Genomic DNA, 16,507 nt, shown 5'->3' with positions numbered 1-16,507 from the left:
GAACCTGTGGCCTCAAGGCCACATGTAGCCCTCTAGGTCCTCAAGTGTGGCCCCAAATCATCAAAAGGCCACACTTGAGGACCTAGAGAGCTACATGTGGCCTTGAGGTTGCAGGTTCCCCACCCCTGGACTACAGAATTAGAGAGCTACCTTTACCCCTAAGCCGGCCCTGGATACCCACACCTCCCTGGAGCCATGCCTCTATTTCATGTTGTATGCACATTTGTAGAATAGTCCTTTCCCATTCCTTCTTTTCTTCCTCTACAGTCTACAAAAGGACATCGTTATGCTAACCTATCCCCTTTGATAATGAGGCTTACTCTTAGTTCAGTTCTCAGTGGTTTTGTATTGCAGGTCTTTGCATTATAACAGACTCCAAGGGGGTAATGTAGGTTCGTTTGTTGTACTGGGACATTGTTTCGAACACTCAGATGGCTTTGTGATGCCCTCAATTTGAATGTTCCTTTCAGGAAGGCAGATCATACCCCATCGATGCCTGCCTATCCTATTTCACCCTTGCCCAGGTCCTCTCAAGTTCACCAGAGGAAGTCCACCCAATATGCTAAAGACTTTCCCCATTTTCTTTTGGCTTTGCAAGGATACTCATAAAGGATTCTGATTGTCCATCTTGCCAGGTGACCAATCCATCTTGTCTTCTTTCCATAGGAAGGAAAATATTTATTTGACTATTGCTTGAAACATGACTTTTCAGCCAAGACAGACATGATTGTTATTTGGAGATTCTTTGTCATGATAGCATTTGTCTTGCTTGAATCTGGTCTGTGTCTCAGACATTACAAGGTAAAATAGGGTAGTTTATGACCAAGTCTGTCCTATCAGAATTTACTGTAATTCCAGCAAATGCAGCAGGAGAGCAGATTTCCCATCCGTTTGATGCAGGCATGAGAGAACAGGTACTGACCCTGAATTCAGGTCTTAGGTGAATGCCTCGAATTGTATGCCATGCTGATTGCCTTCAGAGAGAGGTAGGTTCAAGTGAACCCATTGCCAATCAAATGAAATATTTGAAAAGCACTTGGCGCAGTGACTAGCACATAGGAAGCACTTAATAAATGCTTTTTTCCTTCCCTTTTCCAATCATTTAGAATATATATCCATCATTTAAACTGTGAAGTAATTTTGTCTTGTATTAAGCATTTTCAAAGTCCTCCTTTCTAGAAATATGTTCTGTCAGAAAATGAACATGGTGAGTCTAGAACTTGATCGGCTAATCTGGCTCCCAAATAAAGAAAGATGTGGTATATTGCAATGCCAGTTCTGAAATCACAGTACTATAGATTTAGAACCGGAAAGGACCTTAGATGCCATCCAGTCCAACACTCTTATTTTACAGATGAGAAAACTGAGGTCCATAGAGGTAAAGTGATGTACCTAACATCCCCTAATTATTAAAATGGTGGAGCCAATATTTGAACCCAGGTCCTGGTGTTTGACTACGAATCTAGCATTCTTTCCATTACACTTTGCTACCTCCTTGGCAGCCAAGGCTAATGCTACTTGTGAAATTTACACATGGTTCTGGTTTATCTTAGTAATCTCATTTATAAAAGAAATAGAAATGTTAAAATAGAAAAGCCTATGATTCTAAGAAATTTCATCTATATTAGTCCACTTCAATTTGATGTGAGTTAACCCCTTCCTTCCTTTCTTACTCAGATTTGGAATAATAGTCTGGATGGGTCATGTTATCAGGACAAAAAGAATCTCTATTATGATGAAAAGTCTGCATTAACTTCATCAATATGGCAGCCATGGATTTTCAGAGACAGGACAAAGAAAGTATGGTTTTAATCATAGTATCTAGGTTTGGAGCTCTAACCAACCATAAAAGTTCTAAAGCCCAACTCCCTTAACTTTTATTTTTGAACAGATGAGCCTCTACAAAGAGAAACATCCTTTTAAAGTCATATTTCCTGATTTGGGCTTTGGAAAACATCATATCCGTATATTTAGAGCCCAAGAACTGAGTCAGGCAATCCAGAAGTTAGTTGCAAATGTATTTAAGAAGACTGATTTTTCAATTGAATTTAACATTTTCAGCAATTTAAGATTCTTATAGTTAAGTCTTTTAGCTCATGTCTAAGCATGCAACAAAGGCTGGATGCCCACTGTCAGGTACGTAGGAGAGAAAAGTTTTATTAGATCCCATGTCCTGGAGACCCCTTGTAGCTCCAAGATTCTGTGAGTTTGATTTGGAAGAGATTGCACTGGACTAAGACCAAACAGCTGAAGCTCTGACCCACTGGAATACATTGGACTTTTGGAGGGTTTAATGCTAATTTTTAAGATGATGACATTAGTTATATTAGGATTTTTGAACCTTTAATCTCCCAATTTAAATGCAGCCCCTGACTGACTGAACAGCATAGTGTCTGACACAAGTTAAATGCTTGTTGAAATTAATTAAATTGAATTGACTCATGGAAAGGCCCCAACTGCACAGTCAAGCACCTGATTTTCATAAACCAACATCCTATTGTACTTGGGGGAGACAGTAGACAAAATTCTATGTCCAGATATGCCTCATTTTTTTCTAATTCTATCACAACAAATAAAAGAATATGCCTGCTGACCTGTGTCAATGAAGTAGCATCAATTTTGTGCTAAAGCTATTCTGTTACCCATAGCAACCACTGATCCTAAGAAAAATTCAAGAGTGTTTGACCTAGAAATGAAAGTGAGACATAGATTCTCTCAGGGGTACCACCAATGACAAGATGAAATCTTGTCCTTCTGCAGGGTCAGAATGACCTTCCTTTTTACTTCTAGAGATGACAGTATGAAATACAACCTTGACCTAAACCTTTTGCCCATTTTCTGGGGTAGAACATAGGACTTGGGGTTTCATTGGTTTGGGAAAGTCCTTGGTAAGGTGGATGCTTTTCTGCAACTGATAGGCTCAGAGAGTTGTCTAGAGAATCGAGATGTTAAGTGACTTGCTTAAGATGTCATTTCATACCCATTTTCATTGATCTATTTGGTTTGACACTTTGAGTACTGAATTTAGAAACATATTAGCTTTATGACTAAGCAGATTTATTCAGAAAATAAATTGGAATCTGTCCCTTTCCAATATTATATATGTAGGTAGGTATTTTTAATGAATATATTTGTGGAGACTTTGAGGGAACACAGTATAAAAATATACAGGGTCATTTCAATATTGGGGGAGTTGGGGCTCTGGATCAGGGTGCTAAAAGCATTTTAGTCCTTCAAGAATAGACAAAAATAGAGCTTAGTACCTAGTCAGCAAAATGAGTTAGTTAAAATAACAAACCACCAAATGGCCCAATTCTTTTCACCAACGGCCAGACTCCATTTGAGCTTTTCCCAGCCCCACCTTGGTCTTCAGTGGCCCTTCCATCATGGAGACTGAGGTCTCAGCCCAAGGACCACGGGCCAGGCTCGAGGGTGTGCAGGACTTGGTAAGGCAACTGGTAGTAAGTAAATACAGCACTCATCCTGGAGTCAGGAAGAACTGAGGTTAAATATGGCCTCAGAAAAATATTAGCTATGTGACCCTGGGCAAGTCACTTAATCTCTGTTTGCTTCAGTTTTCTCAACTATAAAATTCAGGTAATAATAGCCCCTATCTAGAAGGGTTGTTGTGAGGATCAAATGAAATAATATTTGTAAAAAGCACTTAGCAATGTGCCTGACACGTGTAGTAGGTGACATGTAAATGCTAACTGCATTTCATTCCCTGCCCTGATGTGTGATGGTCCAGGCATAAGCGTCACTTGTGAAGACTGAAAATACAAATAGCTTTGATTATCCATGATACAGTTTGTGAATTATCTGGGCCTTTTACTTTTCTCTCCCATTCCTTCTCTTTAGACGGTTTCACTCAATATTAATGCCAATATCAGAAAACAGCAAGGAGAATAAAAAGTTAACACTCAACCCAGTTCATGGTGGTATTTTAAAAGAGCTTTTGTAAAAGACTACGTAAAGGAAGAAATTAAAAAGAAAATTACAGCGAGGCATCAGAGAATTCCAATTACCCAACCCATGCTGATGGCTATGAATGACTTGGAGTTGACTCTGAATATCTTAAAAGGATATTTTCATTGAGCTCTTTTTTTAACCTTCCTTTTATATAGCTTTTGTTCTCTGCAGTCTCTCTAGAGAATGTTCAAGTGTAAAATTGCTTTCCAGATTTATTCTGCTCCCTGGGAGAAATATTAGTTATTCTTTTTAGTGCCAAAGAAGCCAAAGTCATAGCAACTCCATTTTCTCCTTTGTTTTCCACAATACAGTCAGGGTAGAGACATCGCATGCTGTAACAGACAATTGAGTTGGCCTGAGAGTCAGGAGGCCCTAGGCTTATGTCCTGCCTCTGATGTGTAAGGTTGACATTTAACTTCTTGGTGCTCTAGGCAGCCCACTAAGGTCATAACTTGCAGAGAAAGAGATAGTTTTCATTGCTTGAGTTTCCCTTCCTGGGAGTCCCCTCATGTAATAACCCCTATCCCTAGACATATAGAAGAATGCTACCAACCACCATAACCAATCCTGGAAACCACATTTTCAAGTTTGCCTGCAGCTTTAGGGCTGACATACAGACACATTCTCATCATCTTAGTACATGTACCTCACCAAGCTCTGGACATTTGCAACAGCTAAATGAACTTAGTTTGGCGTCTGTTTGTAACGGAGACTATATATGAGGTAGGTCACATTTGAGACCAGATTTCCAGGACCAGCTAGTGCCTGTTTGACCTCTAAATTCATTGGATATATATGTTGTCAATTGGAAAACCTTATGGTAATATAATCTTTTCAAAGATGACATTTCATAAAGATAGTGGAAGTGCTCAACTCTGAGTCATTTAAATCTACAAAATATTGTTGAGTAAGACACAGCTCTGCTGTGGCAGAAGTTAGACTTGGTAATTTAAGAGGTAATTCCTAGTATGAATTGCTATGAATCAAAAATTCTAATTTTGCCTTGAACTGGAAGATCATTTTGTGGTCAAATTTTTGTTCTAGCACACAAACATGATCTTTTCAGAGTTTAGAAATAAAAGAGAAGGAATGGGCATATGTGGTCTGTTTGGTGTGTCTTTGCCTCACTGTTTGCAAGCCTTAAAGTACAAATTTAGATTTGAGTCCAGGACGGAGGAACTGAGTGTTCACACCTCGGATCTCATTTAGAACATGGATTTGTTTGCCAATGCCAGTTGGCTTTCACTTTATCTTTGTGTTAGAAGGCAACATACCAATATAGAAAAGATACATTTGTGGCGATCTAGTACTTCTGTGGAGTGTTCGCTTCCTTTTCGACAGACATTGAATAAAATCTCATAAGCCTGATTCTGCCATATTTTGAAGGTCACCTCAAAGTTGCCTCTGTAGGGTTATAATGCTGTCAAGAGAGTGAACCCATATCGATACTACAGTGTTCAATGGTTTTTTTTTTTTAAGAATCAACTTGAGCCTTTGACTAAAATAAACAAAACAATGAGAAGCATGCTTATCATTCTGTAACAAATGTGGAATTAAAATGTTCTGTCTACTTCATTCCACAATAAACAGGAAAATTGTTACAAGTCAACTCAGGTGCCAAAGAACAACTCTTTTTCGAAGCCCCAAGAGGAAAAAGGCACATAATAAGAGCTTCAGAGGTAATTAACATATTCAAGGTTAATTTTAATATTTCATGAAGATTTAATATATGCATTTTATAACTATTGATATAAGGAACAAGAAAAATGATGGTTGAGGCAATGATTTCTTGATTAGGAATTCTTAAAACTCTGTTTTCCCTAACTTCTTACCAGGTTATTTGATATATCACCAGTGCAGCAAGACCATTTTTCTTTCATTTTTCTTTTTCCTTTCTTGTAAGTCTACTGCTACTAATTAGGATTAGAGGGGTTTTTTTCCCTTCATTTTCCTCACCTAGGGCTTGCCACTAGGGATTCCTTTCCTTCCAATCCCACATATCTCTTCTACTCCACAAAGCTATTTTTGAAATCGATGAGCCATATTTTTCCCCTGACTGAGCTACAACCCAATTGTAGGTTAAGCACATTTGGAAACTGTTAACTCTTTCAGACACTACCTAAACTAGAGCTTCAGTGTATTCAACTGAATCAGAATGGCCCAGAAAGATGGTGGATACTGCTTTTGTCCAAGATGGTCGAATTTACTCTCAGGAAGTATTTTTAGGCCATAGGAGAATCTGACTCATTGATCTGCTATCTAGTTTTAGACAAGATAGAAGGAAATAATAATAAAATTAACAATAATAGAGGACAGGGAAGAGGAAGAGGAGGAAGAAAAAGCATTTATACGACATTTATATGGTGCTTGGGGTGCAGGGCAGAGGAGGCGGCGGGGTGACAGCTATATGGCTCAGTGGATAGAGTACTGGGCCTGGAGTCAGGAAGACCAGAGTTCAAATCTGGCCTCAGATACTTAGTGCATGACCCTGGGCAAGTCACTTAACCTCTGTTTGCCTTAATCCACTGGGGAAAAAAAGTGGCCAAGTACTCCATTATCATTACCAAGAAAAACCCCATGGACAGTATGGTTCACAAGGTCACAAGGAGTTGGACATAACTCAATGACTGAACAATAAAAACAATATGATGCTTTAAGGTTTCATAATGTTTTTCACATATTGTGTTTTTCAAAATATGCATTCTTGCGAAGAAAGATGTAGGGCAGAAAACCAGTAATTACAAGTCACGTTGTTGTTTAATTGGGAGACACTGAACAAATAACTTACCCTCATTCTTCCTTAATTTGCCAACCTACCTGTAAAATACCCAAAGGTATTCAGTGTTAATAAATTTTTGGTGTGTAAAATGCTTCGAAGTTGTTAGAAAGCAAATACTAAAGAAATATAGAGTATTGTGGATTATAATGCTATGGTATTTGAATTTAACTACTTTCAAATGCAACAAGATTAATAAAAAGTAGTCACTAATATCAAAAATTGTTCTTCCCCTTAGCTATTTTTCCTCATTTCTCCCCAAATCCCAATTTGAAGAGCTCTGGTTGATAACCTTGGACAAGTCGCTTAACTGTTCTGTGCTTCAGACACCCTAAGGTGCCACTCTAAGATCCCTTCCAGGTCTGAAGCCATGATCCTTTAACAGCTGGGGTTCAGGAAAATTAGTTGAGCTGCCTGTAGTCCCTCAATATTCAGGTGGCAAAATAAGAACTGAGCACCTAGGCGGCAACTTCCTCCCAGATCCCGGTTCTTTGAACTTGACCAAGAAAGAGTGTGGACCAGTAGAAAGGGTGTTAGATTCAGAGTCAAATGACCTTGGGGCCAAATCTTGGCTCTGCCGCTTCTTACTTTGGTGACCTTGGACACATCACTTCATTTGTCCTCATCTGTAAAATGAGGACTTTGGACTAGATTGTCTTTCTAGCTTGAAGTCTATGATTATGGGATTTTTTAAATTAAAAAAACAGTATTATAATATGTAACATCTTTCATGATTTGGGAGCCAGATTAAATAGTTAAGTTCTTAAGTCACCATAGTCACTTTGTGAAATTTCTGGAAAAGGGGACTTTGAAAATAATACTGTACAATTTAACTGATGGCTATCAGGAATGACAGGAAATCTTAATATTCTGAATTATTGAATATATAGCTATGGAGAAACCGAGGCACAGAGAGGTTAAGTCACTTGTCTAAGGTCACATAGCTAGCAAGTATCTGAGGCACAATGTGTACCAAGATCTTCTTAACTCCAGTCCTCTAGTCACTAAGCCAGACTAATAATACCTTCTCTGACTGAAGACAGGGCATTAAGGTAGGTCATGTCTTAAAAGCCCTTCTGGTTCTAAAAGTTTTGGGGTTTTATTTGGGGGAGTGCCAATTATCATTTTGAATGACCCATGTTTTAACATTATTCATCACAGTTTCTGAAACTGGTATCCAATGAGCACTTGCTTCCTCTGGTGAAATTTTTTGCTAGTTAGAGGGAGTAGGGGGCTCAGTGAATAGAGTGCACTGGGCCTGCAGTCAGGAAGATGAATCTTCCGGAGTTCAAATCTGGCCTTAGACAATTACTAGCTGGCCCAGTCACTTAACCCTGTTTTGCCTCAGTTTCCTCATCTGTAAAATGAGCTGGAGAAAGAAATGGCAAATCACCCCAGTATCTTTGCCAAGAAAACCCCAAATGGGGTCACGAAGAGTTAGACACAACTGAACAACAACCACAATATATAAATGCTTCCCTTCCCTTCCTAGTTACTGCCTGTGTCCACAGAGTGGCTAACTCAGGTTGGGATGCCATTCAAACCACTCCCTCACAAACCTTATTCTATGGGTCTGACTCAGGGTAAACAGTTCCAGGGCTTATGGCCCTTTCCTGCCCTGCTACCAGGGCCAGTACTATGATGGAGCCTTTTATGCAATTGCAGAGGGAAACAATTTTAGAAAAAGAAAGGAAATGAATATGCCAGAGATGGAACCTAGAATTTCTCCCTTAATATCTAGCTCGGTGGCTGTTGCCTAGAAGAAATGAAACAAATATTTACTAAACACCTACTATGTGCCAGGCACTGGGCTAAGTGCTTTACAAATATTAGTTTCAATATTTGAGTCTCACAACAACCCTGGGAGGCAGGTGCTATTATTATCCCCTTTTTACAGATGAGAAAACTGAAGCAGACAGGTGTGCCCAATGTCACACAGCTAATAAGTGACAGATGGAAGATTTGCAGTTTGTAGAAGTTAAATTCAATACCCCAAAGGCTTTGATTCTTAGAAATAACCAAAAGAAATTGCATTAAGTTTTCCTGGGGGATTTGGACATGCTCATTTTCATTCAAGATCCATTCAAGTGACTGAGATTTGATTTGAACTCAGGTCTTCATGATTCCAGGCTCCGTGCTCTATCCACCACACCACCGACCTTCCTTGTTCTTCAGAAAGAAGCCTATGGACAAAGAGATCTGATAGTGATAATCCAGTGGGAAAGATGGGCCGCCGCTGTACCTGCACAAAACTTAGGAAAGGCAAGAGGAAATTAGCACCCCGGTCCCCTACTTACCCACTCCAAAGTGGCTTTCTGTCAGCTCAATCCAATACAATTTTCATAGCAAGGCTAGCATATGCACAGAACAGAATCTGTGTTTAGCCCGGCCCATTCCCCAAGGAACAAGGAACTTGAAATAGACACATATCCCATTATCACACAGCACTCTGACTAAAGCCCAGGCTGTATCTCTGTAATTACACCTCCAAGGAAGGAGAGTGAGCAGAGAATTACAGAAATCTAGGCTACGCACTACTGGAATATAACAATCTACCTTTCCCCCAGGGAGCAGACTAGGCCTCGATTTTGGCTACATCTTCCTAATTTTTTTTAAGTCATTTTAAAAGTGGTTTAAAGTACTTCTCTAAAGAGAGCAATAATCAGATCTTGAATGAAAATGAGCATGTCCAAATCCCCCAGGAAAACTGAATGCAACTTCTTTTGGCTATTGCTAAGAATCAGAGCCTTCATGTTATTGGAATTTTGCTTCTACTGACTGCAAATCTCCCATCTGTGCATTTCATGCAAAGCTCTTTTCCAAGTGCAAAACTTGTATACAAGCCAATATAACTTGAACAGCTGTATAAAGCCACATGGTGGCCCTCTCCAGGGCATAAAGTAAATTAAGCAGGCAGTAAAAAGACCAAAAAAAAACCAAACATCTTATGACTTTGGCAGGTGGAGTGATGACAGGAAGTGAGGAGACTGCTAATGGCATCACCATGCATTAAACAACACCCAAAACAACCTAGATTATGACTTACAGAAGACTATTTATCTGAACCAAAAATGAAACCTCCAATCCATTATCTGCACATTTTCCAAAGACCCAGTTTTCTTGCATTGTCTATAGCAGTGAGCTGAAGGTGTCGTGGAAGGCTAAGTTGTTGCAGGGGGTCTCAAAATCCATACACACACATACACCCATATGTATATTGTGTATATGAATATATATATATATGTATGCGTGTGTACATATGTGTATATGTGTGTGTATATATATATAAAACATCGACATTTTTGTCTTAATTTAGCTCCAACAAAAATCTACCAAATTCAACGTAGCAAATAAGCAAACATCCATTTTGTGGACTGAGCAAATAATACTAATAATAATGTAGCCAAGAGACAGCATGGCAGAGTGGGAAAAGGGCCAACCTCAAAGCCAGGAAGACCTGGCTTCATATCTCACTTCTGACACTCACTGGATGTGTGACTGTGGGCGAGTCATTTAACTTCCCAGCGATCCGGAAAGGAAACAATGATTTATGAAGTACTTACCGTGCACCAAATACTGTACTCGGTGCTTTACAAATATTTTCTCATTTGTTTTCTAAGACCATAAGTTTCGGAAGAGATGCTGACTTATACTGGTAGAAGGGCTTTCTTCACGAGAGAGTTCCCATGTCAATGAAATCACGGGCCTATTTCTTATCCATAACAATAATAATAATAGTGGCTAACATTTATGGAACATTTTACAATTTGCAAAGAGCTTTATATGCATTACCTAATTTGATTCTCACCACAAGCCCATGAGTGCAATAATGAATGCCGTTGTATAGATGAAGAAACTGAGACTGAAAATGGTTAAATGATTTGTCCAGAGGCGCACAGCTAGAAAGTATCCGTGGCAGGATTCACACTCATGCCTTACTGACTCCAAGTCCAGCACTCTATCCACTAACAATATGTCTTAAACACAACTGTATCACCATTTATTTATCAAATCTGCATAGATACCACCATGATAAATAAAATGCTTGTTGTTCAGTTTGTGTTCGATTCTTCACGACCCTTTTGGGGTTTTCTTGGCAAAGATAATGAAATGGTTTGCCATTTCCGTCTCTACCGCATTTTACAGATGAGGAAACGGGGGCAAATAGGATTAAGCGACTTGTCTAGGATCATACAACTAGTCAGTGTCTGAGGACAAATTTGAACTCAGCTCTTCCTGACTCCAGGCCCAGTGCTCCAGCCACTGCACTACCTCACTGCCCAAAAGAAGATATAGATTCCTTTAAAAGCGTTACTGAACTCATGGTAGCTTTTTTCTCATCACATGTTTTACAAATCAAGCGACAATCATGCACAGCTATACTGTGGGCATCTGATATGTTTTGACATTAACAAGAGGTTCTCATACTTATAAAAATTGAGAACATTGGTTTAGATCACAATATTTTGCTACATCTTTCAGTTTTTATCTGAATGTTTGACATTATATTGATGTGATCTTAGAAAGACTTGGTCATGCTTCTTAGAAGCTGTTTATGTAGCTTAGGTTACCACTTCAACAGTTAATGCCCTAATTTATATCCATGCAAAACACTGTGCTAGATTCCAAGGCAGAGAAAAAGATTAAGGTGATAATCACCTCCTTCCTGGAGCTCACAAGCCAGAGACAGGGCAGATGGCATATGCATACATACAAGACAATACACGAGAACTGCATAGAAAAGGCACAAGCCAAATAATATTTGAATTATGTGTGAGGGCAAAGCATTAATGACTGGGCAATCAGGGAAGATGTCATGGAGAAAATGGCACTCAAACTGGAAAAACTGAATTTCAATCAGGTTGAGGGAATTTGAGGCATAAGGAAGGGCAAAAGCAGAAACATGAAGAAAAAACTGAAGGGATAAGTATGGGAGAAATCAAGGAGTCTGGTTTTTTGCTTTCTTTTGTGGTAGAGGTGGGGGGTGGGAACAATCCGGGTTAAGTGACTTGCCCAGGGTCACACAGCTGGTAAGTATCTGAGGCTGGATTTGAATTCAGGTCTTCCTGACTCCAGGACTTGTGCCACTTAGCGGCCCCAGTCTGTTTTTTTTTCCCCTAATGGAGTGGGGGGAGGGGTGAAAGGGAGAGAAAATAGATTTCTGTTAACTTTTTTTTTTAACATAGAGAAGCGGGAGAGGATTGCTATAATTGTGGAATGTCACATGCCCTTTCAGATGTCTTGCCTAACTGTTTTACTTTGTTGTAAGCACCTCTCACAAAGTGGGGGAGTCATCTATAAATGGTTGTAATGTCAAAATAAAACACATCAATAAAACTTTAAAAAAAATAGATGATAGTTTAAGCTGTAGGACTGAATGAGATAATAAAGGGAAAGAAAAAAAAGTATGGGGATAGAACATAAGAACTACTAAAACACCGGAAATCTGTGATTGTCACTGGGGATTACTTAGTATCAAAAAGCTTCCCTCCCATTTTGAAAATAAAATGTGACAATGTCTTGTTCCAAATATACTGATTTTCTCTTCCCTCCCCTCTTAAAGATTGAGAAGATAGAATGGGACACATGGACATGTGTTTTGGGTCCTACTTGTGAAGGAATCTGGCCAGCACACAGCGATGTGACGGATGTGAATGCTGCTAGTCTTACCAAAGATTGCTCCCTTTTAGCCACAGGAGATGACTTTGGCTTTGTAAAATTATTTTCATATCCTGTAAAGGTAAATAACAGCATCTGACCACCTTTGTTCAATCACACAAATCACTCGGGTGCTCTAGAATATTAATTTTGATTTTTTAAGATATAATTTATATTTTATATTCTAGTATATTTCAACATACTAAACTATGGGTTTATTTCATTTATTCTTTATTTGTTTTATTCAAATTCATTTTGATTTTATAATTATTTATGATAAATGAAGAATTTTCCACTAATCATTTTTTATAGCTTAAACCAGAATCTCCCAGTACTGTTAGCTGGTCCCCAAGTACTAAGGAACTAAGTTAGGTACTTTAGAAAAAACATAAAAATCTAGTTGACTATTTCATAAATTGTTGGTGTGACACATAAAATGGTTCCCTCATATCCTGAAAAGGTTTCTTAATTGCTTGACAGTGCCAAGGAGTACTGTAAACGAGGAAAGAAGCTATCTTACCGAGCAGTACCTATTCTTCAACACGTATGCCAAAGACAGAGTATGGACCAATTTCAGATGTACTCTTGCTGGTTTCTGACACCATCCGTCCCTACCCTTTGTGAAAGAGGCCACCACCCAATTGACACACACTTCCATATCTACCCTTAATCTAATTCGTAATTGCTAGAGGAAGCTTTTCATCACAAGCAGAAATCTCCCATTGCTCCTAATTCTGTCCTTTGGGACTAAGCAGACAAAGTCTAATCCCTTTTCCACATGATACCCCTTCAGATTCTTGAAAGCAGCTGTTAGGTTCCCTCTAAGGCTTCTCTTTTTGTAAGGTAAACATCCCCAATTCCTTCAGTTGATCTTTACATGGCATGGTCTCCAGTCACCACCCTGGTCTCTCTTCCTCCACTGAGCATGCTCAGAATTGTCAAGAGGCATGCCTAAAATGTTATCAGTAGTGAACGCAGTACTCCAGATGACATTTTGCCAGATCAGACTACAGCCCATCACCTCCTTTGTTCTGTACACTATGCCTCTCTTAGCTTGAGTAGCATTTTTTTTTTGCTTCCATGTCACACCGTTGACTTAATTGACTTAATTCACTTAATTATAATCTACTAAAACTTCCAGGTTGGTTTTTTTTTTTTGCACATTGTTGTGTGTCCTCCCCACCCCACCCCCGCCCCCATGGAGTTGATTATTTGAACTGTATAGGACTTGACACATATCTCTATTTAATTTCATCTTATTAGATAAAGCCCATCATTCTAAGCTCCTTGCAAGAGGGAATTATTTTAATCTTTGTCCTTGTACCCCTAGTACCTAGCACAGTGCCTACCACAAACTAAATGCTTAATAAATACTTTTTTATTAATTGATTAAGAACTTTTGGATCTCCATCCAATGTGTTAGCTACTCTACCCAGTTCTGCATTATCTGTAAATGTGATAAGCATGTCAATTGTCTTCATGCAATTCACTGATTAGAGTGACAAGTAGCACCGAGCCAGAGTCAGATCTGTGGGGTACTCTACTAGAGATTTCCGTCCAAGGTGACATTGACCCGTTAATGACCACTCTTTGGGTGTAGTCATTTACTAAACTCTGAATCATCTTACCTGTCCTATTATGGAGCTCTCATCTCTTTCATCTTCTATGCAAGGAGTACAGGAGACACTTTGTTTTATGTGATGCCCAGCAGATGTCACTGTGGAGGGCAGTTTGGATGAGGAGTACCCTTTGGAGGAGCAGTTGGAATTCATTTTCTTTGACCATGCCTGTCTTCACCAACTGAACTCCTCTCAGAGCATGCATGGCCTTCTCTTAAGGTTTCTGCCTGTACCCCTCCCCAGTCCACCTTCAGGAGGCTGAAGATAGAGAAAGCCCCTGGTACAGAGCAACCCGACTGCTTGGTGATAAGATTAGTTCATGAAGGTTTTAATCCATGGCAAGGGGTCTGGATCCTCATGGCTTCTCCTCTCTACAAAGTTACAAAGTATAAAAACACAGATTATTAACAAAATTCATAAGACTCTGATCCTCCACACAGCAAGTGATTTATTTAAAATTGTCAGGCTGGAAAAAAGATTTCCCAGATAATTGAATTTGATTTAATCAATTATCCACAACATCCTTCCTAATCACATACATTCTCTATTAGCAAAAACACCAATTCAGGATGCCATTAAAATTATTTTATTTTTATCTAGAAAACCACTGTTTTTTTTAAAAAATACAAATAATCCATAAGCAAAATTTAAAATATCAAAGGAACACAGTAATAAACCATGTTTTTCATTGCATAGGGCAACTAGGTTGCTCAGTAGATAGAGTGTCAGGCCTGGAATGAGAAAGACTTTATCTTCCTGAGTTCGAATCTGGCCTCAGAGACTTACTAGCTGTGTGACCCTAGGCAAGTCACTTAGCCCTGTTTGCCTCAGTTTCTTAATCTGTAAAATGGGCTGGAGAAGGAAACAGCCAACCACTCTAGTATCTTTGCCAAGAAAACCCCCAAACGGGGTCAGGAAGAGTCAGACACAACTCAACAACAACAAAAAATCTATTGCATACAGCAGTAGAACAGAAAAAAGAAACAGAAAGGTGAGCAAACACACCATTGTTCCAACAGTTTCTCTCAGTAGGCAAAATCAGACACTCTCTGTTGTATTCTCAAAAACTAAGTGGGGCACCAAGGAAAGGAAAAGGTTCCAGCCTTTACTAGGCTTAGACTCTAAGGAGTCATTCTCCTGGAAAGCATCCTCCATTTGCTGCTGCTGCCACTTTTCTCTCTCTGTCTCTGTGTCACCGTTTCTGTCGCTATCTCTCTGTCTCCCTACCTCATTCTCTATCTCTGTCTCTTTCTGAATATCTCTCAAGAGAGATTTCTCTTGAACATTTCTCCTCCCGCCCCCCAGTCTAATCCTGTGATAGTTTCATCTTTTTCTTAGCTTGGAAAAAATTACACTAGAGTCTTTAGAGACATAGGCCCCCTTGAAAGACAGACAGTCCAAGCCTCTCCAGAAATACTGTTAGATAAAATGTAGTTAGATAAAATGTTTGCAGCAGTCCCCTGATCTTCTGTACTGTCAACTCTGTGTAAAAGGAAATGAGGTTAAACTGGCAGGACCTGTTACTGTTGCAGTTATGCTGGATCTTACTAATTACAACTTCCCTTTCTAAATAAATGTTCACGAACCATTACTTTTTTCTTTTCTTTTTTCCCAGTACCATGCAAAAACAATTTTTAGCATTCATTTTTTGTTATATTTTTTTTTCTCTTTTTGGAGGTGGGAAGGCAGAGCAATTAGAGTTACATGACTTGCCCAAGGTCACACAACTAGTAAGTGTGTCAAGTGTCTGAGGCCAGATTTGAACTCAGGTCCTCCTGACTACAGGGCTGGTTCTCTACTCACTGCACCACCTGGCTGCCCCTAGCATTTGTGTTTAAAACTTTGAGTTCCAAATTTTCTCCCTTTGTCCTTCCCCACTCCCCGTCATTGAGAAGGCAAGCAATTTGATATAGTTTGTACATGTGTAGTCATTCAAAACATATCCGTAATAGTCATGTTGTGAAAGAAAAATAAAGAAAGTTTAAAAAATATAATTCATTCCTCATTCAGATGCCATCAGTTCTTTCTCTAGCATTGTTCATCATAAGCCCTTCAGAGCTGTCGGATCATTGTATTGCTGAGAATAGCCAAGTGATTCACAGCTGATCATCTTACAATAGTGCTGTTACTTTGTACACAGTACATTTCACTTTTCATTAGGCCACTGCAAGTCTTTCAAGGTTTTTCTGGGAGCATCCTGCTCATCATTTCTTATAGTACGATAATATTCCATCATAATCACATAGCACAACTTATTCAGCCATTCTCAATTGATGGGCATCCCCTCAATTTCTAATTCTTTGCCACCAGAAAAGAGCTGCTACCAATATTTCTGTACATATAGGTCCTTTTTCTTTTTTGTTTTTTATCTCTTTTGGGATACAGACCTAATAGTGGTATTGAACGATCAAAGGGTACGAATGGTTTTATAGCCCTTTGGACATAGTTCCAAATTGCTGTACAGAATGGTCGAATCAAGTCACAA

The 16,507-nt window shown here is 39.1% G+C and overlaps 1 protein-coding gene across 2 annotated transcripts in view; it reads left to right on the top strand.

Annotated features, from left to right (window-relative positions):
- EML6 (EMAP like 6) overlaps positions 1–16,507 on the top strand; it is a 313,373-nt gene that overhangs the window by 241,341 nt on the left and 55,525 nt on the right. For both annotated transcript variants that reach the window (XM_036748788.1, XM_036748789.1), the window contains exons 24-25: positions 5,560–5,648; positions 12,309–12,485. In XM_036748788.1, the coding sequence (XP_036604683.1) occupies positions 5,560–5,648; positions 12,309–12,485 (266 nt within the window). The remainder of the gene's footprint in view (positions 1–5,559; positions 5,649–12,308; positions 12,486–16,507) is intronic.

Source organism: Trichosurus vulpecula, chromosome 3, assembly GCF_011100635.1.
Source record: "Trichosurus vulpecula isolate mTriVul1 chromosome 3, mTriVul1.pri, whole genome shotgun sequence".
NCBI lineage: Eukaryota > Metazoa > Chordata > Mammalia > Diprotodontia > Phalangeridae > Trichosurus > Trichosurus vulpecula.
This window is presented reverse-complemented; position numbering and strand designations above follow the sequence as displayed.